Source organism: Nomascus leucogenys, chromosome 3, assembly GCF_006542625.1.
Source record: "Nomascus leucogenys isolate Asia chromosome 3, Asia_NLE_v1, whole genome shotgun sequence".
NCBI classification, from domain to species: domain Eukaryota; kingdom Metazoa; phylum Chordata; class Mammalia; order Primates; family Hylobatidae; genus Nomascus; species Nomascus leucogenys.
This window is the reverse complement of record NC_044383.1, coordinates 30,242,030-30,267,206: the sequence shown is the minus strand read 5'-3', so window position 1 is coordinate 30,267,206 and position 25,177 is coordinate 30,242,030. Positions and strand designations below refer to the sequence as shown.

General features: G+C 42.0%; 2 protein-coding genes across 2 annotated transcripts in view; one reads left to right on the top strand and one right to left on the bottom strand.

Annotated features, from left to right (window-relative positions):
* The window catches only part of TAF5 (TATA-box binding protein associated factor 5), a 20,576-nt gene extending 2,896 nt beyond the window's left edge, over positions 1–17,680 (top strand). The window contains exons 2-11 of the mRNA XM_003255421.3: positions 2,474–2,711; positions 7,380–7,695; positions 8,751–8,914; positions 9,025–9,160; positions 10,858–10,978; positions 12,354–12,483; positions 14,444–14,608; positions 15,793–15,970; positions 16,143–16,320; positions 16,629–17,680. Of these exons, the coding sequence (XP_003255469.1) occupies positions 2,474–2,711; positions 7,380–7,695; positions 8,751–8,914; positions 9,025–9,160; positions 10,858–10,978; positions 12,354–12,483; positions 14,444–14,608; positions 15,793–15,970; positions 16,143–16,320; positions 16,629–16,846 (1,844 nt within the window). The 3' untranslated portion in view covers positions 16,847–17,680. The remainder of the gene's footprint in view (positions 1–2,473; positions 2,712–7,379; positions 7,696–8,750; positions 8,915–9,024; positions 9,161–10,857; positions 10,979–12,353; positions 12,484–14,443; positions 14,609–15,792; positions 15,971–16,142; positions 16,321–16,628) is intronic.
* On the bottom strand, positions 17,670–25,177 carry ATP5MD (ATP synthase membrane subunit DAPIT). The gene is made up of 4 exons (XM_003255423.4): positions 25,062–25,177; positions 21,024–21,119; positions 20,844–20,936; positions 17,670–17,786 (listed from the first exon to the last, which is right to left on the bottom strand). The coding sequence occupies exons 2-3, from the start codon at positions 21,108–21,110 to the stop codon at positions 20,847–20,849; spliced, it is 177 nt and encodes a 58-aa protein (XP_003255471.1). The 5' UTR covers positions 21,111–21,119; positions 25,062–25,177; the 3' UTR covers positions 17,670–17,786; positions 20,844–20,846.

The following is a 25,177-nucleotide window of genomic DNA, read 5'->3' as shown; positions in this document are numbered from 1 at the left end:
CAGCATTGCAAGAAGTGAAGTATTCATACATAGCATTGTATTCATACCTCATTGTAATCCATAAATAGAAATGTGTGCAGATGTGATTGAAGGCCGGGCGCAGTGGCTCACGCCTGTAGTCCCAGCACTTTGGGAGGCCGAGGCGGGTGGATCACTTGAGGTCAGGAGATCAAGACTAGCTTGGCCAACATGGTGAAACCCCATCTCTACTAAAAATACAAAAAAATTAGCTGGGCGTGGTGGCATGTGCCTGTTGTCCCAGCTACTCAGGAGGCTGAGGCAGGTGAACCACTTTAACCCAGGAGGCAGAAGTTGCAGTGAGCTGAGATCAAGCCATTGCACTCCGGCATGGGCGACAGAGCAAAACTCCGTCTTTACAAAAAAAAAAAACGAGGAATCTTTCTTGAATGTTGAATTTTGTGAATGAACTATAAGATGAATTATATTGTTGGTTATTTTGCTGTAATCTCAGATCTCTTCAGAAACTTGACCTAATTATAGATCATAATTAAGAAATCAGTAAGGAGTAAAAGAGGCCATCAGAGTAACCAAAGAAATTACCACATTTGTGCAGTAAAGAGCAAAGTGTACTATAATGGCAACTTACAAAAATTTCCAGCAACCAAATTCCGATTTAATTGACAGAGGTATTGTTAGGTGGTGCTGTATTACAAATAAATATTTACGTTTTCTGTTTTGAAATGGTGGTTATGGAAATTGGCTTAAGCATATAAGTATCTTTTGAAGATATAAATAAGGCATGGTCCTTCCCACCCTTAAGTGCTTATATTTTATAAGGGGTAAGAGATGTATATAATGTGAAGGGAACACAGGATAGGATATGTTACAAGAATGTTACACAGTGCTTGGGTGGCACAGAGAGCTGGGAATGTTACTGCAGTGCATGGCTTGGTTGTGGTGGGTGCCATTTCACAGAGCATTGAGAGAAAGTTAATGTAGTTGTTTGAATTGCACATATCATCTTTTATACAATTTGTCTTTAACCTAAGGTAGTTTCAGGAGAAATACTGACTCTTCTTGTTTTTTTTTTATTTTATTTTTTTGAGACGGAGTCTTGCTGTGTCACCAGGCTGGAGTGCAGTGGTGCGATCTTGGCTCACTGCAACCTCTGTCTCCTGGGTTCAAGTGATTCTTGTGCCTTAGCCTCCCAAGTAGCTGGGATTACAGGCACGTGCCATCACACCCAGCTAATTTTTGTATTTTTAGTAGAGACGGGGTTTCACCATGTTGGCCAGGGTGGTCTCGAACTTCTGACCTTGTGATCTGCCCGCCTCAGCCTCCCAAAGTGCTGGGATTACAGGTGTGAGCCACCGTGTTGGCCTGTTATTGTTATCTTAAGATATAGATATGCTGACAGGTTTCGGTTTGGGTGACTGAAACAAGTGAAAAAAATTCCATTAAAAGATTATGGCTGGGCGCGGTGGCTCGTACTTTTTTTTTTGAGAGGGAGTCTCGCTCTGTCGCCCAGGCTGGAGTGCAGTGGCGCGATCTCGGCTCACTGCATCCTCCGCCTCCTGGGTTCATGCCATTCTCCTGCCTCAGCCTCCCGAGTAGCTGGGACTACAGGCGCCCACTACCACACCTGGCTAATTTTTTGTGTTTTTAGTAGAGACGGGGTTTCACCGTGTTAGCCAGGATGGCCTCAATCTCCTGACCTCGTGATCCACCTGTCTCGGCCTCCCAAAGTGCTGGGATTATAAGTATGAGCCACTGCACCCAGCGGCTCATACTTGTAATCCCAGCACTTTGGGAGGCAGGTGGATCACCTGTGGTCAGGAGTTTGAGACTAGCCTGGCCAACATAGTGAAACCCCGTCTCTACTAAAAATACAAAAATTAGCTGGGCATAGTGGTGCATGCCTGTAATCCCAGCTACTCAGGAGGCTGAGGCAGGAGAACTGCTTGAACCCGAGATGGGGAGGTTGCAGTGAGCCGAGATTGTGCCATTGCACTACAGCCTAGGCGACAAGAGTGAAACTCCATCTCAAAAGAAAAAGAAAAAAAAAAAGACTATGTGGGCCAGGTGCAGTGCCTCATGCCTGTAATTCCAACACTTTGGGAGGCTGAGGCGGGAGGATCACAAGGTCAAGAGATTGAGACCATCCTGGTCAACATGTTGAAATCCTGTCTCTACTGAAAATACGAAAATTAGCTGGGCATGGTGGCGCACGCTTGTAGTCCCAGCTACTTGGGAGGCTGAGGCAAGAGACTCGCCTGCGAGGCGGAGGTTGCAGTGAGCTGAGATCTCCCCACTGCACTCCAGCCTGGCGACAGAGTTGAGACTCCCTCTCAAAAAAAAAAAAAAAGATTATGTGACTGTGTTGAGGAAGAGACAGTGGGAAGAAAAGAGACAACAATCTGAGAAACAACTCACCTCTGGGCCTTAACAATACAGCTGTAGTCACATGGTCATAATAGGTCATTTTCTTAAAAGTTTTTTGTTTTTTAAATAGTTGGAAGTGTTGCTGTGGAAGACCAGCCAGATGTCAGTGCCGTGTTGTCGGCCTACAACCAACAAGGAGATCCCACAATGTATGAAGAATACTATAGTGGACTGAAACACTTCATTGAATGTTCCCTGGACTGCCATCGGGCAGAATTATCCCAACTCTTTTATCCTCTGTTTGTGCACATGTACTTGGAGCTAGTCTACAATCAACATGAGAATGAAGCAAAGTCATTCTTTGAGAAGTATGTAAATTTTAACATATATATATATACACACATATGTAGTGTGTGTGTGCGTGCATATATGTTCACATCTGTAACCACTAAAATGTAAGACTGCAACTTAAAAAGTATGTTGTGAAGGAGAGGTACCTGAGGCTATGAGAACTTAAAATGTGGGGTTTAATCTAGTTAGAGAAGTCAGAGAAGGCTTCCAGAGGAAATGATACTTGAAGTGAGATCTGAGATCTGAAGATTAGGTAGGAGTTAACCAGACAAAGAGAAGAGGGAAAAGCATGTGTAAAAGCTCTCTGGTGGGAAGGATCCTGGTAGGTACAGAGGCTGAAAGATGGCCAGGGTAGCTGGAGCAGAGAATGGGATGGGGGTGTGGTATACCATGAAGCTGGGAATTGGTTAGGGACTGGAACAGTAGGCAGGTTCTATTGTTAAAGTGAAGGCATTTAAAAAAAGAATAGGCAGGTTTTTGGGCCATGTTGAGGGTCTTTGTTTATCCTAAGAGCAGTAGGGAGTTGTGTTGGGTAGGATTAGATTTCGTTGAGAGTCACTGAAAACTCATCAACAATGGCATAAATAAAAGTTTATTTTTGCCTTTATCTTAAGAAAACTAGGGAGCAGTGTTAGGATTAGATTAGAATAAGAATAACTGAGAACCCAAACAACAGAGGTTTAAATACAATAAAAGTTTATTTATTTTTCTCATAAAGCTGGGACATTCGGGATTGGTGTGGTGGGTTCTTCATTACCAGGGCTCCAAGCTCCCTCGGTCTTGTTGCTCTCCCATGCTTTTCATGCAATTTCCATCTTGTGGCATAAGATGGTTTTCCTGCTCTAAGCAGTCACATCAGTGTGCCATTCAGCGGGTAGGGCACACGGAAACTGCACACACTTCTTCCTTTTATATCTTAACAGTCAGTGGCCACACCTAGCTACAAGGGAAATAAGAAATGTGGTCTTTACCTAAGTGTCTGTGTGCCCAGCTGATATTCAGGTTTTCTTTTATGGAGGAAGACAGGAAAAATGGGTATTTGGGGAGAGTGAAGCCTTTTTGCTACAGAGTCATTTCTGCTACAGAGTCATTAAAGGACCATGTCATTATTAGATATATACTTTGAAAGGACCTATATGCAGTGGGGAAAACAAATGGGGGATAGAATGACTATAGGGACAAGTTTTGGAAGTTATTGCAGTGGTTCTCAACTGGGGGTGGAATTGCTCCTTCCACTAGACCATTTGAAAATGTGTAGAGGTGGCCCGGCGCTGCGGCTCACGCCTTTAATCCCAGCACTTTGGGAGGCTGAGGCGGGTGGATCACTTTGGCCTCAGGAGTTTGAGACCAGCCTGGTGAGACTCAGTCTCTTCAAAAAAATGCAAAAATTAGCCAGGTGTGGTAGCTCACTCCTGTAATCCCAGCTATTTGGGAGGCTGAGGCTGGAGAATCGCTTGAACCTGGGAGATGGAGGTTGCAATGAGCTGAGATTGCGGCCTAGATGACAAGAGTGAGACCCTGTCTCAAAAAAAAAAAAAAAAAAAAAGAGAAAATGTGTGGAGGCATTTTTGGTTGTCATAATGACTTGGCGGAAAAGCAGGAATACTAAATGTTCTAATATGTGCACCTAGGTAGTCCCATTTTACAAAGAATTACCCTGCCCAAAATGCTAGTAGCACCCTTGTTGAGAAACACTGGACTACGTTGTGGTGGAGGTGAAGAGAAGTAGACAGAGTCATGAGACACTTGATAGATTGGCTAGGGAGGTGAGGGAGATGGAGATATCATTGAAATCTCCAGTTTTCTGGCCTCTCCAGCTGGATAGGGGAGCCAATTCCTGATACAGAAAACCCTAGAAGAGGACTTGATTTGTCAGGCCTTGGAATAATTTTGAGTTCTGATTTGAATATGCCTTTGACTCATTTAAGAAGTGTCAAGTTGATAGGTAGATGATATGAGAGCTCAGAAGAGAGGTAGGGACTATAACTATTAATTGGAGTTGTGTGCAATATTGATGGATATGGATGAGGTTGACTAGGGGAGAGTATGAAATAAGTCAGTCAGTGGGCTAGGCCCAAGGAGCTCCAAATTTAGTGGCCAAGTAGAAGAGATATACAGGAAGAAAACCAGGGGAGAGTTGAGTTATAGAAGCCAAGGGAAAGGAGTATTTAAGAAGGAGGCAGGCTGGGTGTAGTGGCTCATGCCTGTAATCCCAGCACTTTGGGAGGCTGAGGTGGGCAGATCACCTGAGGTCAGGGGTTCGAGACCAGCCTGGCCAACATAACAAAACCGTGTCTCTACTAAAAATACAAAAATTAGCCAGGCGTGGTGGCGGACACTTGTAATCCCAGCTGCTTGGGAGGCCGAGGCAGGAGAATCACTTGAACCCGGGAGGCGGAGGTTGCAGTGAGCTGAGATTGCGCCATTATAAACTCCAGCCTTGGCAATGAGCGAAAGTCCATCTCAAAAAAAAAAAAAAAAAAGGAGGCGTGCTTAGCAGTGTGAATAATAATTTTTCTTTTTTTTTCTTTTCTTTTTTTTTTTTTTTTGAGATGGAGTTTTGCTCTTGTCGCCCAGGCTGGCATGCAATGGCGCCATCTTGGCTCACCGCAACCTCCGCCTCCCAGGTTCAAGCCATTCTCCTGCCTCAGCCTCCCAAGTAGCTGGGATTACAGGCATGCATCACCATGCCTGGCTAATTTTGTATTTTTAGTAGAGACGGGGTTTCTTCATGTTGGTCAGGCTGGTCTTGAACTCTGGACCTCAGGTAATCTGCCCACCTTGGCCTTCCAAAGTGCTGGGATTACAGGTGTGAGCCACCGGGCCTGGCCTGAATGAGAAATGTTTAATACAAGCAATAGAGCCTGAAGTCAAGATTTATCATTTAACACAAGGTAATAGTAATAGAGGAACAGTAGAACTTAGCACCCCTGGCTTCTATGCCATTATAGTAAATTCATTATACTAGGATGCCTAATAGGAAGTATATAAAGCAAAATGTTCTGTAGCCAAGTGCTTTTGAAAAAAAAAAAATAAGAAAGGCTGATGACAGAACTTCTACTCTAGAAGCTAATTTCTCTTTAAAGTACTGTCATCTAAACACTCCATCCTTGGCAACATAGACGCTGTCACTTAAAAAAACAAAAACATAGCCTGGGCAAAAGAGCGAGATCCTGCTTCTACAAAAAGTAAACAAAAATTGAGCCAGGCACAGTGGCTCATGCCTGTAATCCCACACTTTGGGAAGCCAAGGCGAGCAGATTGCCTGAGCTCAGGAGTTTGAGACCATCCTGGCCAACATGGTGAAACCCCATCTCTACTCAAATACAAAAGATTAGCCGGCCGTAGTGGCGCGCGCCTGTAGTCCCAGCTGCTCAGGAGGCTGAAGCATGAGAATTGCTTGAGCCCTGGAGGTGGAGGTTGCAGTGAGCTGAGATCGCGTAAACAAAAATTAGCCGAGTATGGTGGCACAGCAGTCCTAGCTACTCGGGATACTGAGGCAGGAGGAATCCCTGAGCCCAGGAGTTTGAGGCTGCATTGAACCACTGCACTCCAGCTTGGGCTTCAGAGCAAGAACTTGTCTCTAAAAGAGAAGGAAAAACCTTTTTGCTCTTCCAGTCTCATGGTGTAGCTCTCTCCCCACATAGGAAGCTGGAATATCATAGGGGATTCTCTGTCTTCCCATTATGGACAGTCTCACCCCTTGCCAGGACCCCATCACTACAGGAGGATAATGGGCAGTTACTGACATAAGAGCTGAGATTTCTAATTTTATTCAAATCTTAGATCATATATTGATGAGTTGTAATGGGGTAACATAGTTAACAGTTTAGAAATCTGTTGGCTATGTGTTTATCAGAGCCGGAGCCCTAATATGTTTAGTCGTTGTTTTAAAAATGTTCTTGCATTGATTGCTCTTTTTAGTGAATGCCAAATATATTGTCTTTAATTTTACTTCCTTAGGAAAATTAAGAGCTGTAAAAACAAAAGTACATTTAAATTTACTAGTTGTTATCAAGGCTAAAGGCTTTATTTTATTGTCTTTGGTAATAGTGAGTAAGTGGAAGTACTCATTGTTTGGTATCAACAATGAGTACTTCCACTTTGTTGTTTAGTGATCATATTAAAGTATTGATATTTTAAAAATGTCTGGTACATGTTTCCAATGAATATAGGAAATCATTAAAAATGATGGGTTTTATGAGAATGTTATGTATGTTGAGATGCTGAGTAATGTGTACATTGAGTTCATTATACTCTTTTGTATACCTTTGAAATTTTCATAATAGAAGTTTTAAAAGTGGGTTTTGAGAAACCATAACATTTAGTAAAGCAAGGGTTCTTATATTTTCAAATGTCTACCAGTTTCTTTTAAATGTCTCCATTCTAAAGAAACTGTCTACCAATGGTGGGTATATTATTTTTCACTTAGGATATTTAAGTTCTTTTCTTAAAATGTTTGTGATACATTTCATTAGAGAATTACATTTGTTCATTTTTAGAATAAATTCAGAAACTGAATTATGGTCATTTTGAAATGAGTTACTTCTTATCCTACAGCTTAGTTCAGGATTATTTAGACTACTATATTGAAAATATTCTGGGATGGTTTATAAGTATATGGGGGAAAGGCAGATCCCTTAATGATTACATTGAAAAATGACTTTTTAAAATCACTGAAACAGGTTCCATGGAGATCAGGAATGTTATTACCAGGATGACCTACGAGTATTATCTAGTCTTACCAAAAAGGAACACATGAAAGGGAATGAGACCATGTTGGATTTTCGAACAAGTAAATTTGTTCTGCGTATTTCCCGTGACTCGTACCAACTCTTGAAGAGGCATCTTCAGGAGAAACAGAACAATCAGATATGGAACATAGTTCAGGAGCACCTCTACATTGACATCTTTGATGGGATGCCGCGTAGTAAGCAACAGATAGATGCGATGGTGGGAAGTTTGGCAGGAGAGGCTAAACGAGAGGCAAACAAATCAAAGGTATGGGAATGAACCTAAGAACTCTATAATGCAGATTATGAAAAATTGTAGCATTTCCATCTACATAAGTTACACATTTTTCTTATAGCTAGCTTGGGAACAATTTTTTTTGTTTGTTTTGAGACGGAGTTTTGCTCTTGTCACCCAGGCTGGAGTGTAGTGGCGTGATCTCAGTTCACTGCAACCTCCACCTCCCAGGTTCAAGTGATTCTCCTTCCTTAGCTTCCCAAGTAGCTGGGATTAGAGGCACACGCCACCACACCCGGCTAATTTTTGTATTTACTTTAGTAGAGACGGGGTTTCACCGTGTTGGCCAGGCTGGTCTTGAACTCCTGGCCTCAGATGATCCACCCGCCTCCACCTCCCAAAGTTCTGGGATAATGGGCGTGAGCTACTGCGCCTGGCCGCTTGGAAACAATTTTATACTGTATATAAAATTTTGTGTTCTAAGGGTGATGTTTATATGTGACAATTTGGGTATGGTTGCATTTTATAGAACCCTGAATGCAGTGGCTGAAACAAATAATTTTTCTCCCATAAAATGAATTTCAGAGGAAGGCCTTCCAGGGCTGGCATGAAGGCTCCACAATGCCATCAAGGTCCCTGGCTCCTTCTGGTTTCTGGTCCACCATCTTTAGAATGTGGCTTTCTTCTTTGTGCTCACAAATGGCTGTTGCAGTTTCAGCATTGCAGCTCCGTTCCAAGAAGGAAGAAGGGGGAGGACAAAAGGCATATCTCTGCTGAAGCTTTCCCTTTTTAATCAGGAAAACAATTTTTTTTTTGATACAACCGTACCCAATATACTTATATGGACATTCCTAGCTGAAAGGGAGCCTGGGAACAGAAATGATTTAACTGAGCACATTGCTACTCCAATAAAATGAGGGTTCTGTTAGTAAGGAAAAAGGGGAGAATGGCTATTGGGTAGACAAGTACAGAACCCTGCTTCAGAGTGTAAATTACTATTTTGTAATTGTGATTTATCCTATCAAGATGTAAACTGGGTGTATTAATGAATAAATAATTTAAAAAATGTTGGCTCTTTTGACTTGTAGGTATTTTTTGGTTTATTAAAAGAACCAGAAATTGAGGTACCTTTGGATGATGAGGATGAAGAGGGAGAAAATGAAGAAGGAAAACCTAAAAAGAAGAAGCCTAAAAAAGATAGTATTGGATCCAAAAGCAAAAAACAAGATCCCAATGCTCCACCTCAGAATAGGTGAGGAAAAAACTTCAGGAACTTGTATGTGGAGGTATGAGACAATATGTTATAGAGAGTTCAAGTTTGTTAATAGTCAAAAGGTAATTTTGACTCTCTTTCTTTCACAGAATCCCTCTTCCTGAGTTGAAAGATTCAGATAAATTGGATAAGATAATGAATATGAAAGAAACCACCAAACGAGTACGCCTTGGGCCAGACTGCTTACCCTCCATTTGTTTCTATACATTTCTTAATGCTTACCAGGTTGGTAAAAAAATTGGGTGATTTCTGCCTGGGGAGTCATGTAGAATGATGATTTAACATTAAGAGAGAAACAAATGTCTTAGCTAAAATGGAGTTTCGTTCATTATTTAAACTCTTTTTTTTTTTTTTTTGAGACAGAGTCTCGCCCTGTCACCCAGGCTGGAGTGGGGTGGTGTGATCTCGGCTCACTGCAAGCTCCACCTCCCAGGTTCACGCCATTCTTCTGCCTCAGCCTCCCCAGCAGCTGGGACTACAGGCGCACGCTGCCACTCCCAGCTAATTTTTTGTATTTTTTAGTAGAGACAGGGTTTCACCGTGTTAGCCAGGATGGTCTTGATCTCCTGACCTTGTGATCCGCCTGCCTCGGCCTCCCAAAGTGCTGGGATTACAGGCATGAGCCACCGCACCCTTAAACTCTTAATACAATTTAAAGACAGCATTCAGGAAAAGAGAATTGGATACTGCACAGAATAGATAGAAGGCAATGTTTAATGGCATTTGTTTCACTGATCAGAATTCTGCTAGCCTTTGAGGAGGAGCAAATTGTGGTTCATCTCTGTTGAACTTGGTTTAAGTACTTATGTAAACTTACTTATCAATTTTTTTTTTTTTTTTTGAGACAGAGTCTTGTGCTATCACCTAGGGTGGAGTGCAGAGGTGAGATCTTGGCTCACTGCAACTTCTGCCTCCCGGGTTCAAACGATTCTTGTGCCTCAGCCTCAGCCTCCTGAATAGCTGGGATTACAGGCACCAGCCACCATGCCCAGCTAATTTTTGTATTTTTAGTACGACAGGATTTTGCCATGTTGCCCAGGCTGGTCTTGAACTCCTGACCTCAAGTGATCTGGCCGCCTTGGCCTCCGAAAGTGCTAGGATTACAGGCATGAGCCACCGTGCCCAGCCATATAAACTTTATTTTATTTTACTATTTTAATTTAATGTTATTTTTTTGAGATGGAGTCTCGCTCTGACACCCAGGCTGGAGTGCGGTGGTGCGATCTCGGCTCACTGCAACCTCCGCCTCCCAGTTCAAGTGATTCTCTTGTCTCAGCCTCCTGAGGAGCTGGGATTACAGGCATGAGCCACCACGCCCAGCTAATTTTTGTTTTTTCAGTAGAGACAGGATTTCACCAGGTTGGCCAGGCTGGCCTTGAATTCCTGAGCTCAGGCAATCTACCCGCCTCAGCCTCCTAAAGTGCTGTGATTACAGGCATGAGGCACCGCACCTGGCCAAACTTAATATTTTATATTTTATTTTATTTATTTATTTTTTTTGAGATGGAGTCTCACTCTGTCGCCCAGGCTGGAGTGCAGTGGTACGATTTCAGCTCACTGCAACCTCTGCCTCCTGGGTTCAAGTGATTCTCTTGCGTCAGCCTCACAAGTAGATGGGATTACAGGTGCCCACCACCCTGTTCGGCTAATTTTGGTATTTTTAGTAGAGATGGGGTTTCACCATGTTGGCCAGGCTGGTCTCGAGCTCCTAACCTCAGGTGATCCACCTGCCTCAACATCCCAAATTGTTGGGATTACAGGCGTGGCCAATATTTTAAATCAAGAATTTTAAAAGTCTTTATGTATTCCTTAAAATAGAGGGTTGAGGATATATTTAGTATAGTGTGAAAATGATTAACATTTGCTTCCTAACTCTAAATACCCTAAAATAGTGTTGTTTAGTCTAACCCTTTTATTGGCAGGGTCTTACTGCAGTGGATGTCACTGATGATTCTAGTCTGATTGCTGGAGGTTTTGCAGATTCAACTGTCAGAGTGTGGTCTGTAACACCCAAAAAGCTTCGTAGTGTCAAACAAGCATCAGGTAACTGAGATGACCTTTTGGAATGTGAACTTGCCATTAGTCTATACGAAGATTGTGTTCTTTACAGAAATTCACTTGATTTTACTTTAACTCAAGATTCTAACATTCCCAACAGTGAAAAAAGCTTTGGAGTGACTGGGGTGCTAGACTGGTTTAATTTCTTTAGGCCTCAGTTTTCTCATCTGTAGAATGAGTGAGTATTAGGCTAAAAAACTTAAAGTTAAAAATCTAACATTTTATGATTGCTTGTAAATCTCAAAAAACCTTTAAATAAGGGATGGTACTTCCTGTTTTAGCCATACAAATGGCTAAAAAAGAACAAATAAGGTCAGGATTTTATTTGAAAGTTTTTTTTGTTTTTTTTTTGAGACAGAGTCTCGCCCTGTCACCCAGGCTAGAGTGCAGTGGCGCAGTCTCGGCTCACTACAGCCTCTACCTCCCAGGTTCAAGGGATTTTCCTGCCTCAGCCTCCCCAGCTACCCAGTAGCTGGGATTACAGGTGCCCACCACCATGCCCAGGTAATTTTTGTATTTTTAGTAGAGATAGGATTTCACCATGTTGGCCAGGCTGGTCTCGAACTCCTGACCTCAGGTGATCCGCCTGTCTGGCCTCCCAAAGTGCTGGAATTATAGGTGGCTCACTGCAACCTCTGCCTCCCGGGTTCAAGCGATTTTCCTGCCTCCACACCCGTCCTGAAATAAAGTTTTTTACTAACTATATTATTTAAATAAAACAATATATTTTAAATTATTTTAATATTTCCATAGGTTTTTTTTTTTTAATTTTAATTTTTAAATTTTTTTTAGATAGGGTCTCACTCTGTTGCCCAGGCTAGAATGCAGTGGTGTGATCACGGCTCACTGCAGCCTCCAGTCCCTGGGCTGAAGTGATCCTCCCACTTTAGCCTCCTGAGTAGCTGGGACTACAGGTGTGTGCAACCACACTGGCTAATTTTTTATTTTTTGTAGAGACAGGGTTTCTCCATGTTGTCCAGGCTGGTCTCGAACTCCTGGGCTCAAGCAATCTGCCCGCCTCGGCCTCCCAAAGTTCTGAGACTACAGGTGTGAGCCACCATGCCTGGCCCATAGTTTTCATTTTTGTGAAACACTGTGGCATAGTGGGCAAAACTGAGTTTCAGTCCTGGTTCCCACACTGAGTAGCTGTGTGCACTCTAGCAAATTATCTGTTCTGAACGTCAGTTTCTTCTCTTACATGCTGAGGTGATACTGCCTAATTGAGAGGGATTAGCACAGTGTGATTTGTATATAGGAGGAAATTTTCAAATGTTAATTCCTCTCCTGAACTGTGATATGATTACTTTAAAAGTTTTGATGAATGTACTTTTAAAACGTCAATATTTCTGGACCATTTTAGATCTTAGTCTCATAGACAAAGAATCAGATGATGTCTTAGAAAGAATCATGGATGAGAAAACAGCAAGTGAGTTGAAGATTTTGTATGGTCACAGTGGGCCTGTCTATGGAGCCAGCTTCAGTCCAGATAGGTAAAATACAAACAGTAAAAATCAAATACTGCTATGTTATATTGAAATTATTATAAAAGTTAACTACTGGAAACATTATGCAAATGCTGGGAAAATTATGATAAAAATCTCATGGTTGTCTGACGTTCATTATCTTTTAGAATCTTGCCATTTGCTAATTCATCTTTGAATCCTGGTGTTTGTATACGGTAGCAATTTAATGTATACTCACTTTTTTTTTTTGAGACAGAGTTTCGCTCTTGTTGCCCAGGTTGGAGTGCTCAGCTCACGGCAACCTCCTCCTCCTGGGTTCAAGAGATTCTCCTGGCTCAGCCTCCTGAGTAGCTGGGATTACAGGCATGCGCCACCACACCTGGCTAATTTTATTTTTTTATTAGAGATGGGGTTTCTCCATGTTGGTCAGGCTGGTCTTGAACTCTCAACCTCAGGTGATCTGCCCACCTCAGCCTCCCAAAGTGCTAGGATTACAGGCGTGAGCCACTGCGCCCGGCCTGTATACTCAAATTTATAGAATCAAAATGCACAGTTTCAGGGCTTACTGGTTTTAAAAATTAGCTATAGTATTTTCTTTTTTTTTTTTAATTATTTTTATTTGTTACCCAATGGTAAATAACCAACCAAAGCTTTAGTTTTATAGAACTCCATTAGGGGTTGAATTGCTTCATTGGGTCCCTGCATTGTGTCTTCTGGCTGCTTCATCAAATTTAAGACAAATTCCTGACATTAATGGCATATTAGCTAGTAATTGAGGATTTATCTTTCTGTAATCAAAAGTACTAAGAGTAAATGAAAAAGGAAATTCGAAATTGGTTTTGCTTCCCTTTAGGTGTATGATTACAATGTCATCCTATGTGTATAAGTATTTGCCTATTTTTCATGATCTCTAACACTGTAAAAATGGGGGGAGGGTGTTTTGTATTCATAATACTGTCAGTATATTACTTGGATAGATAATAGTTTTCAGGCCGGACACGGTGGCTCACGCCTGTCATCCCAGCACTTCGGGAGTCCAAGACAGGCGCATCACCTGAGATCAGGAGTTTGAGACCAGCCTGGCCAACATGGGAAATCCCGTCTCCACTAAAAGTACAAAAATTAGCAGGGTGTGGTGGCGCCCACCTGTAATCCTAGCTACTTGGGAGGCCGAGGCAGGAAGGTCACTTGAACCTGGGAGGCAGAGGTTGCAATGAGCCAAGATTGCACCACTGCACTCCAGCCTGGGTGATAAGAGCAAAACTCCTTATCAAAAAAAGAAGAAAAGAAAAAAAGATAATAGCTTTCCATCCATCAAGGTTTCCTCATTATGAAACTTTGAGAATTAGGTTTTTTGTTGTTTGATAAGGTTTTGCCAGATGATACATTTTTACTTGAGGGAAACGTCTGATTTCAGTGAAAATTGTAATACCTTCTATCAGTCTTTTGTGTTTATCCTTGAAAAAGGTAGATAATTATTAGCATTGTCTGTAGTGTTTTTTTTTCTTCAAACGACATTTCCTTTTTAATTCTTAACATAGCTTACACAGCATAGGAAAATAGCATCTTTATTTTAGGGTCAAAAATTGTTGAGTTTTAAGTGACATATCACATTTCTTAAACTTTCTCAATTGACCTTATTTGACTATACTTGGTTAATTACCCCTGGTATTTTTTTTCTTGTAAAGAACTGTGATTTTCCCTAAGTTTTTGTATCATATTACCTCATTCAGTAGGTGCTTGGTATATGTAGAGTGTCAGGGTTAACATTAGTTTGGTTAGTTCTTTGAATTGATATCTACTGTGAATTGCGTGTATGAATTAAAAGTGAGATATATGTAGCATGTTAGCTATATTTAATATATTCAAATGTATATAAAATATTCAAATGTATATAAAATATTTAATGTATTCAAATATATATAAAACTGGGCAGCTGACCAAAGGTTACTCTGGGAGTCAAATATATCACCTTCTCTTCTCTCAGGAACTATCTGCTTTCCTCTTCAGAGGACGGAACTGTTAGATTGTGGAGCCTTCAAACATTTACTTGTTTGGTGGGATATAAAGGACACAACTATCCAGTGTGGGACACACAATTTTCTCCATATGGATATTATTTTGTGTCAGGGGGCCATGACCGAGTAGCTCGGTAAGAACACTGTGATCTTATGACTGGGTCTATTCAATGAACAGAATGGTTTCTTGTTGGGAATTACACAGCCAGCCAAATTCATTTACACTTCCATTATTGAGGATCAACTTTCTGAGAAGCTTTTGCATTTATAACTTATTTGAAATTGGGGCCGGGTGCAGTGGCTCACGCCTGTAATCCCAGCACTTTGGGAGGCCGAGGAGGGCAGATAACTTGAGGCCAGAAGTTCCAGACCAGCCTGGCCAACACGACGAAACCTCGTCTCTACTGAAGAAAAAAAAAAGTACAAAAATTAGTCAGGTGCGGTGGCACATGCCTGTAGTCCCAGCTACTCAGGAGGCTGAGGCGGAATTGCTTGAACCCAGGAGGCAGAGGTTGCAGTGGGCTGAGATTGCACCACTGCATTCCAGCCTGGATGGCAGAGTGAGACTGTCTCAAAACAACTATTTGGTGGCCAGAACTAGGGGAAAATACTTTTCTGTGGTTTAGACTAGGAATAGGGGAGGAAGAATAATATACAGAGAATTGGAGTTCTAGAACTTAAGTTTTGGCTGGCTACAGTGGTACATGCCTATAGTCCCAGCTACTGGGGAGGCTTAGGTGGGTGGATTGCTGGAACCCAGAGTTTGAATCCAGCTTGGGCAACAGAGGAAGACCTCAAAGACCTCAGCTTTTTTTTTTTTTTTTTTTTTGATAGAGTCTTGCCCGGTTGCCCAGGCTGGAGTGCAGTGTCGCCATCTTGGCTCACTGCAACCTCTACCTCCTGGGTTCAAGCAGTTCTCCTGCCTCAGCCTCCTGAGTAGCTGGGATTACAGGCGTGCGCCACCACGCCCAGCTAATTTTTTGTATTTTTAGTAAAGACGGGGTTTCACCATGTTGGTCAGGCTAGTCTCGAACTCCTGACCTTGTGATCCACCTGCCTTGGCCTCCCAAAGTGCTAGGATTACAAGCATGAGCCACCATGCCCAGCCAAGACCTCAGCTTAAGAAAAAAAAATTGTACCAGATGAACTCTCAGAACTGTGAGTCTCATTCTTCTTCCCCTCAGTTAACTAGTAAGTGGGGGGCCCACTCGGAACTAACTTTTCATATGGATGTTTCTGTATTTATTTTGTATAGATTTTTGGCATTTCACAGTTATCTACTAATTGTCATCTTTTGCTTTCAATAACTTTATAAAAGGCTCTGGGCTACAGACCACTATCAGCCTTTAAGAATATTTGCCGGCCATCTTGCTGATGTGAATTGTACCAGATTCCATCCAAATTCTAATTATGTTGCTACGGGCTCTGCAGACAGAACTGTGCGGCTCTGGGACGTCCTGAATGGTAACTGTGTAAGGATCTTCACTGGACACAAGGTATTTTACATTCTTACTATTCCAGCATCCAAGGTTGCTTTCAAGATAAAAATATTTTTTTAAACAAGTGACACATAAATTTTAAAGATACCATTACTACAAAACTTTAAAATTTTGTCTTATTTTCCTAGACATACTTTACTTTGATCCTTTCTATGAACTTCTTTTCTAGGGACCAATTCATTCCTTGACATTTTCTCCCAATGGGAGATTCCTGGCTACAGGAGCAACAGATGGCAGAGTGCTTCTTTGGGATATTGGACATGGTTTGATGGTTGGAGAATTAAAAGGCCACACTGATACAGTCTGTTCACTTAGGTTTAGTAGAGATGGTGAAATTTTGGCATCAGGTAAATGACTATTAATGGCTTTATGGTAAATGCTATGTTAAGAGGAAACAGTGTTGACGATTGCAAAACTAAGTCCTTATGTTTTAGGTTTTGCTTCCCTTTAGCTCTGATTCCAGAGTGTCACCCTACATCAGTCACTTCTCAGGTTAAAGTACCGCTTGAAATGCTCCTTAGAAAGGAATAGAGTTGTTGGTCAAGTTTAGATTTTTCACCCAAAATGTACAGTAAATACATAAAGTATACTGGACAAAATGTCCCAATGTAAATATGATGGATGCAACTAATGGTTTCCTTTGACTTCCCCTTAGGTTCAATGGATAATACAGTTCGATTATGGGATGCTATCAAAGCCTTTGAAGATTTAGAGACCGATGACTTTACTACAGCCACTGGGCATATAAATTTACCTGAGAATTCACAGGAGTTATTGTTGGGAACGTATATGACCAAATCAACACCAGTTGTACACCTTCATTTTACTCGAAGAAACCTGGTTCTAGCTGCAGGAGCTTATAGTCCACAATAAACCATCGGTATTAAAGACCTTTTGGAAGCTACTGTTTTTAAAAAGGGAGACTAAAAGCAAATACCTCAGTGATTAATATTTAAGCTACAAAGAATGTTTTTGTCTATATGGATCTGGAAGTATGCTGCTTGGAAAATGTGAACAGGACAGTTCCACGTTTCTATAGCAACCACATTTGACTAATTTCCGTTAGTTGAATAAGAGGTATTATGATCATGGAGGGGACATTTATGGTGCTTTGGATTGTGTGGAAACTATGCATTTTCTGTTCAAATGCTATTTTAATTTATTACGTTTAGAAAAAAAGTTGATTTCAATAATTCATCCTGCTTCAAGATTCAAACTCAGAAATATACTATCATCTTGAATTTTAGCTGAAGAATTCTATGAGCATGTATGTTTCTGCTGTAAAAACAGTTACTGTATGGCACTCAAAAACTATGTTAAATGATCCACTAACTTTTTTTTTCTTGGCCCATGATTAGTGGAATGTATGTAACTAGGTAGGGTTCCTTTCTTAGATCTAGATGAAGTACAGCCACCCACTGACATCTGAATTTATATACCTGTTGAGTTTTGAGTGCACCCAAACACTCGATAAACCAGGTGAAGAAATTTAGCTTCCATGTTCTACTTCAGCTAAAACAGCTACATACAACCTAGTACACTTGAAGTCAGACAGACATTTCAGTTGCTTACCTCTAGTACTGAGCCTTGCTTTGGGAAACTAAAAGATTTAGACCAAGTCACTGCCAGTTTTTGCCTTTGTTGCATTTTGTACAGTTTTTATATTTTTGATATCTTGTAAATAAAGACAACCAGCTTTTCCAGGTTCATAATTTATTGTACAAATTGAATTATCACATGTTGAGTTGGCATTAGCTTCTCCAGGCATGGGAACTTAACAGATGAGGTTAAGAACTGTAGACAGTTTAAAATCCTATAAACAAAGCAAACAAACAGTTTAGATACAAATGTGGTCAGCTTTACTTTTAAGACATTCAAGAATTACTAAGATAACACGAACCCACTGAAACTGAATGCGTATTAGACTGTCAAAGACGTAACACCAAAAAAATTAAAGTGTATCTCAGATTAATACTTTTTTTTTTTTTTTGAGACAGAGTTCGCTCTTGTTGCCCAGGCTGGAGTGCAATGGCGTGATCTCGGCTCACTGCAACCTCTGCCTCCCGGGTTCAAGTGATTCTCCTGCCTCAGCCTCCCAAGTAGCTGGGATTACAGGCATGTGCCACCACGCCCGGCTAATTTTGTATTTTTTAGTAGAGACAGGGTTTCACCATGTTGGTCAGGCTGGTCTCAAACTGCTGACCTCAAGTGATCCACCGACCTCAGCCTCCCAAAGTGCTGGGCTTACAGGGGTAAGCCACTGTGCCTGGCCTCAGATTAATACATTTTAACCTAACATTCCACCTTTAACAAATAAGCTACCAACAATTTAGTATGATCCTAAAGGTATACTATTGGAAAAGTCTAGCATATAAAGTAACATCTTTTTTTTTTTTTGGTTGTTTGGAGACACAGTCTCGCTCTATCCCCCAGGATGGAGTGTAGCAGCACAATCTTGGCTCACTGCAACCTCTGCCTCCCAGGTTCAAGTGATTCTCCTGCCTCAGCCTCTTGAGTAGCCGGGATTACAGGTGCCTGCCACCACGCCTGGCTAATTTTTATATTTTTAGTAGAGATGGGGTTTCACCATGTTGGCCAGGCTGGTCTCGAACTCCTGATCTCAGGTGGTCCACCTGCCTCAGCCTCCCAAAGTGCTGGGATTACAGGTGTGAGCCACTGCGCCTGGCCTCTCCATTTTTGTAATGGGGATACTACCACCCTCCTGAAGTTAGGAGGTAATTAATATAAAAAATTGGGCAAAATACTACCTGTTTGTCAGGAATAAGCCAGTGATCACTGCATTCTGGGATATGCAGTCCCTAAGGTCAACTGTTTTGAGATTGGAAAAGCTCTTAAGCATAGAAGAGGCCAGGCACAGTGGCTCATGCCTGTAATCCCAGCACTTTGGGAGACTGAGGCAGGTGGATCACTTGAGCCCAGGAGTTTGACAGCAGCCTGGGCAACATCACAAAACCCTGTCTACCAAAAGAAAATACAAAAATTAGCTGGGTGTGGTGGCATGCACCTGAAATCCCAGCTACTCAGGAGGCTGAGGTGGGAGGGTCACTTGAGCCTGGGAAGCAGAGGTTGCAGTGATCCGAGATCGCGCCACTTCACTCCAGCCTGGGCAAGAGCTAGAGTCTCAAAAAGAAAAATATCCGGGCTGGGCATGGTGGCTCACGCCTGTAATCCCAACACTTTGGGAAGCCAAGGCGGGCATATCACCTGAGGTCAGGAGTTTGAGACCAGCCTGACCAACATGATGAAACCCCGTCTCTACTAAAAATACAAAAAATTAGCCATGCGTGGTGGTGTGCGTCTATAATCCCAGCTACTTGGGAGCCTGAGGCAGGAGAATCGTTTGAACCGGGAGGCAGAGGTTGCAGTGAGCCAAGATCATGCCATTGCACTTCAGCCTGGGCAACAAGAGTGAAACTCCATCTCAAAAAAAAAAAAAAAAAAAAAAAAATCTGTGAATGAGAGCTACAGCAGATGAAGATCTGGCATTTGGGCTTTCCACATATCACCCATTGCCAACACAACAGATATTTACTCATTTAAAGGATGGGCAAATGGGGGTTGGAGGATTAGAAGAAGAAAATAAAACCTATGGGGATTTAAGGAAAAGATAGAATTACATAAAAATTGGAAACTAGAAAAAGAAGTATTTGCAACTGATATAAAAGGTTGGTTAATGATTAGATAAAGAGATTCCAAGTCACCCAACTGATAAATAAAAACATGTATAGGATGAATTGTATTTTCAAGAAAAATGCAAATAGTAAACACACAGAAAAACATGTCCTTCAAAAAGCAAGAGACACAATTTTCTTTACTCATCAAATTAGCAAAAACCAGAAACTTACCTTTCACATTGGCTGGGCAAAAGAAACACCCATTTACAAAGCTGGGTACCCCATAATTGGGAAAGCACTTTTGCCTAAGACTACAATCCTAGATACAGACAAGGCTTCATGCTCAAAAGCATTCATTGTAGTATTACTAATTCTAATGGAAGCCAAGAGTTCCTCTCTGAAATAGTTCATATATTTATAAACAGACATGCATTCAAATTGAAGATGTATTTGGTATAAGACGAAATTACAGACATGATCATAGTCACTGGAAACCAAACAAAATACATGCAACAAAAATTGTTAGGGTCTTGGGACATGGGCAATATTTTTCTCTTTTTTTTTTTTTTTTTTTTGAGACGAAGTCTCGCTCTTGTCCCCCAGGCTGGAGTGCAATGGTGTGATCTCAGTTCACTGCAACTTCTGCCTCTTGGCCTCAAGCTATTCTCCTGCCTCAGTCTCCCGAGTAGCTGGGATTATAGGCGCCTGCCACCACACCCGGCTAATTTTTTTATTTTTAGTAGAGGTGGGGTTTCACCATGTTGGCCAGGCTGGTTTCAAACTCCTGACCTCAGGTGATCCGCCCGCCTCGGCCTCCCATTATGCTGGGATTACAGGCACAAGCCTCTGCACCCAGCCTCTTTTTCTTTTTTTTGAGACAGGGTTTTGCTCTTTCGCCCAAGCTGGAATGCAGTGGCATGATCTCGGCTCACTGCAACCTTTGCCTCCTGGACTTAAGCAGTTCTCCCACCCTGGCTAATTTTTGTTTTTTGGTAGAGATGGGGTTTCATCATGTTGCCCAGGCTGGTCTTGAACTCCTGGGCTCAAGTCATCTGCCTGCCTTGGCCTGCCAAAGTGCTGGGATTACAGGTATGAGCCACTATACTAGGCCTCTATTTTTTTTCTTGTATGCTATAAATTTTGCAAAATGACAGTGGTTTATTTTTATAGTAAATGTTAGGGAAAAATCCTAACATCAAAATGGCTAAGTTATAAAGGTTTAAATGTCAACTTACCATTTATGTTGCTTTCACAGCTGGAGTTTTTTTGGACCTTAACTTGAAATATAAGACAATCAAAGCAATGCTTCCATATGTGGCCAGTACACACTGAGAAAGAAAGAAAAAAGTAAACAAGACTTCTTGTTTCATCTATATTATTTAAAAATATAACTGCTTAAAGTTATCAATACTTACGTTCATTCTACCTGTGAGAGTATAAGAGTTGAAATATTTTTTAATACCAGTGAACTGGTATTGCGCATCATTTTCTGGACCTGCCATGATTTCAATCTTTTAAAAGAAAGAAAGCAACAATAAATTGGTTTGGATGTAATTTAAAAGTAAATAAATTTCGTCTTGTTTTAGTCTAAAAACTCGAGGTCACTGCATATAAATACTGTAAATTTTTATCTATATCTCACCCAACACAGCAGTAGCAAAGATGGTGGAAAAAGCCTTCCTGGTAAGAAAAACTTTTGGAAGTAGGATTTTACCTTGATTGCTATTTCATGAACACCTCAGAATACATCAAATCACACAATAGCCCCTGCTAAGTTCATTCTCTGACCCAATACAGCTTAATATTTTCATTCCTGGCTCCATCACACCATGGTCCATTGAATTAATCCATTTTGAGGCTACTCGAAAATTGGAGCTGGTATTTTTCAAACATTCTCAACGGGTGACCATCAACTGAACAGCTCAATTACAATCCCTACTTTTACAATTTTTCTTGTTATAAGTAATTTAGGACCTCCATGGGAGAAGGGAGAAGGGATAATTTACTAAATGGAGTTAATAATAGCTACTGGTGGTAGTAAGGAAGCTGGAATCCTTGCACCACCACCAAAATAGATAAAAGATTTAAATGTAAATAGTGAAACCAAAAAGTCCTGGAAGAAAACATTGGGAAATATTTAAGTCATCTCAGGGAAGGGAAAATATAAGAAAAAAAGCCAAAAACAAAAAGACAAAACATAAAAGAATAACCAACCTATTAGTCAAAGAAATGTAAAATCAGATCAATATTTAATCATCAAACAAGCAAAAATAAAATTATGGTAATTAGTAGTATTAAGTATGTGAGAAAACAAGAATTCTCTCTCTGTTGCTTGGAGTATAAACTGGTAAAAACAGCCTGGCACGGTGGCTCACGCCTGTAATCCCAGCACTTTGGGAGGCCAAGGTGGGTGGATACGAGGTCAGGAGATTGAGACCATCCTGGCTAACACGGTGAAACCCCATCTCTACTAAAAATACAAAAAATTAGCCGGGCATGGTGGTGGGCGCCTGTAGTCCCAGCTACTCGGGAGGCTGAGGCAGGAGAATGGCATGAACCCGGGAGGCGGAGCTTGCAGTGAGCCTAAATCGCGCCACTGCACTCCAGCCTGGGTGATAGAGCCAGATGCCGTCTCAAAAAAAAAATAAAAAATAAAGTGTTACAACCTTCAGAAAGTGCAATTTGGCAGTATCTATCGAATTATAAAATGAGTATACCCTTTCATCTAGCTGGTTTTTTTCTCCAGGAATTTACCCTTATTGAAATATTACAAAGTGGAAACACATTGTGTGGTTCAAAGATGGTCAATGAAATACTGTTTATGAAAATCTTAAAAGTCCATCTATAGAAGACTGATTAAAAAATGATGGTTTCCATTAAACGACACACAATTTGCACAGATCTTTGTGTACTGACATGGGAAGATGTCCCAAGTAACGTTAAATTTTGTAAGAAAAAATCTTATTTCTGGATTTTATAAAGCACGTCAATGGTTCTCTGAGTCTTGTCCCTAGACCAGCAGCACCAGCATCACTGGAAACTTGTTAGTGCAAATTCTTAGGCCCTACCTATTGAATCAGAAACTCTGGGTCCAGGAATCTTTTAATAAGGCTTCTGGATAATTCTAAAGCATGCTAAAGTTTGAAAAATACTGCAGCAAATGAAATAGAAAAATAGTAAGTGTATTAGAAAAAACTCTGGAAGAATATATAGCAACGGCGGCTTAATCTATAGTCCCTGTGTATTTTACAAAGGCATGAATTTCTTTTATAGACAAGACATATTCAAAAGGTCACCAGAACAAGAGCTGAAAATTCGTATGCATGACCGCCTATCTACCACGACCGACGCCACGCCGAGTCGATTGGCAACACAGACGAGCCGGTCGAGGTCCGGTCGAGATTGGTAGGCAGTGACAGTGAATCAGCTGGGTCTTGATGAAATAGAAGAGGGAGATATCTGTCAGGGAGTCATTGCTATGGAAACTGGAACTCCCCCATTCAAAGGCTTTCAGAGGCATTCTTATGTAAAGAATTGGCAGTGAAAATTTGAGAAAAATGACCTTAATTTTCAAGTTTCAAGGTTCTTGGAGCAATGAAGGAAATCCAAACTTCCTGAGGCCTCTTCAGAGACCTTGGCCAGTCTAGCCCAAGTAGGAAAATCTCCATTAAAAGTAACTTTATACACTTGATCTTAGCCAACAGAAGCGATAAAAGCAACTTTATAATGTAGCTATCAACTGTTCCACCTTACTAAACTTACTAAAGACATACTCCCCCCCCGCCCCGTCCCCACCCCCGCCACTCTCCCGCTCCATTCATTTCATGATACATTTTTGGATTCACTTCTTAGGATGTGAAGTAGGTTTTTAGGAGAAACGCTACGGAAAATAAGGGATTAACTTTGACCATTAACTGAAAACCTCCTCCACTACATTACATCTAACTAAACTTTTTAGGAGGATATGCCCAACAATACTACTGCGCTTTAAATTTCCCTTTAATTTACACACAATATGGGAGGAAGGCTGATGTTTTGTGATATCCCACAGAAGACTAATTCTGACTGCAGGGAAGTGCATGGTTCAAGAACTGAAATCAATCAAGTTAGTCTGGGTCTTAAAAGAGGAGGACTCTTGAGAGGCTCAAATGGAGGGCCAAATGGGGAACGGGATTGTTGCTGGTGAGATAATGGAGTAAGGTCGAAAAATTTGGTTCTGCACTCTTCAGCACGCTGCAGGTTACTTTAGGGCAAAGATAAAGGAACCCTTGTGCTTACAGTGCCCTTTGTAAGACTCCTAGTTGTGATTTAATGTTGTTAAATGGTGGTATGTTTTAATTAAGCTGCTAACTGCCCTTCTTGAGACAAGGTCTCGCTCTGTCGTCCAGGCTGGAGTGCAGTGGCGCAATCTCGGCTCACTGCAAACTCCGCTTCCCGGGGTCAAGCGATTCTCCTGCCTCAGCCTCCCGAGTAGCTGGAACTACAGGCGAGTGCCACCACGCCCGGCTAATTTTTGTATTGTTGGTAGGGACGGGGTTTCGCCATATTACTCAGGCTGGTCTCGAACTCTAGACCTCAGGTGATCTACCCGCCTCGGCCTCCCAAAGTGCTGGGATTACAGGCGTGAGCCACCGCGCCCGGCCACTAACTGCTCTTAAATGTAACTAATCCTTCCGTGCCTCTCTCCACCTGTGAGATGGTCACTTTATTAAAGGTCCAAAGTGACCAGTAGCTCTTGTTACTTTCTCTGTTCCTCGATATTGCTATTTTCCTTTCTAACTTAACACCTACCTGTAATGGTGAGATCACGAGGTAAGGAAGGCAAAGATGAGTGAGAACCACTCAGGTAACAGAAGCACCCTCTTGCACTCAAGGAGTTTACGGCTCTCTGTTCTGGCTACCTCCTAGGAAAGGCCTTCCCGCTGATCGTCTACAGACTGAAATCTAATCCTTTTACAGCGGGCCTGGCGAACTGTAGGGGCCGGGCCACATTCACTCGCTTTGAAAAAGGCTGCAGTGCACCTAAAGGAGACCCGGCTGGCCAGCTTCCTAAGCACAGCTCGGTGGGAACAAACAGCTATGGACATACAGAAGAAAAGAGGTTAATTCGGCCGGTGATGGGGATCAAAAGCCCTAGTCCTCGTCCAATATTACGTCACTGGGTGACCTCGGGGGACGCTTCGCGGAGGGCCTCATTTTTCTCCACCGGCGAATGCAATCTAAGGGTCTTCGGAAACTGTGGGAGCCCTTCGACGCACCTATCCGCCTCACCTCGAGGCTTCTCACCCGCTGGCCGCCCCCTTGCGCCCCTCGTTTTTTCTAGCTCCTTTCCCATGCCCCACCGTTTCTCTCTTCCAAAGCTAAGACCTCGAGTTGTTCCTCGGCCAGAAACGGCGGGCGGTCCCGCAACGTGCAGGCGCGAGGTCCAAGCCCGGCCTCCCCTCTTCACCCACCTGCCAAAGCCGCAAATTCCGCAGCTGGTGTCCTTCAACAAACGTAACCACCTCTCTGCTCGGCCGGAAAAAACTACCTCCCCCGCACGCGTTTAGCCGGCCCCCGCGATTCGGCC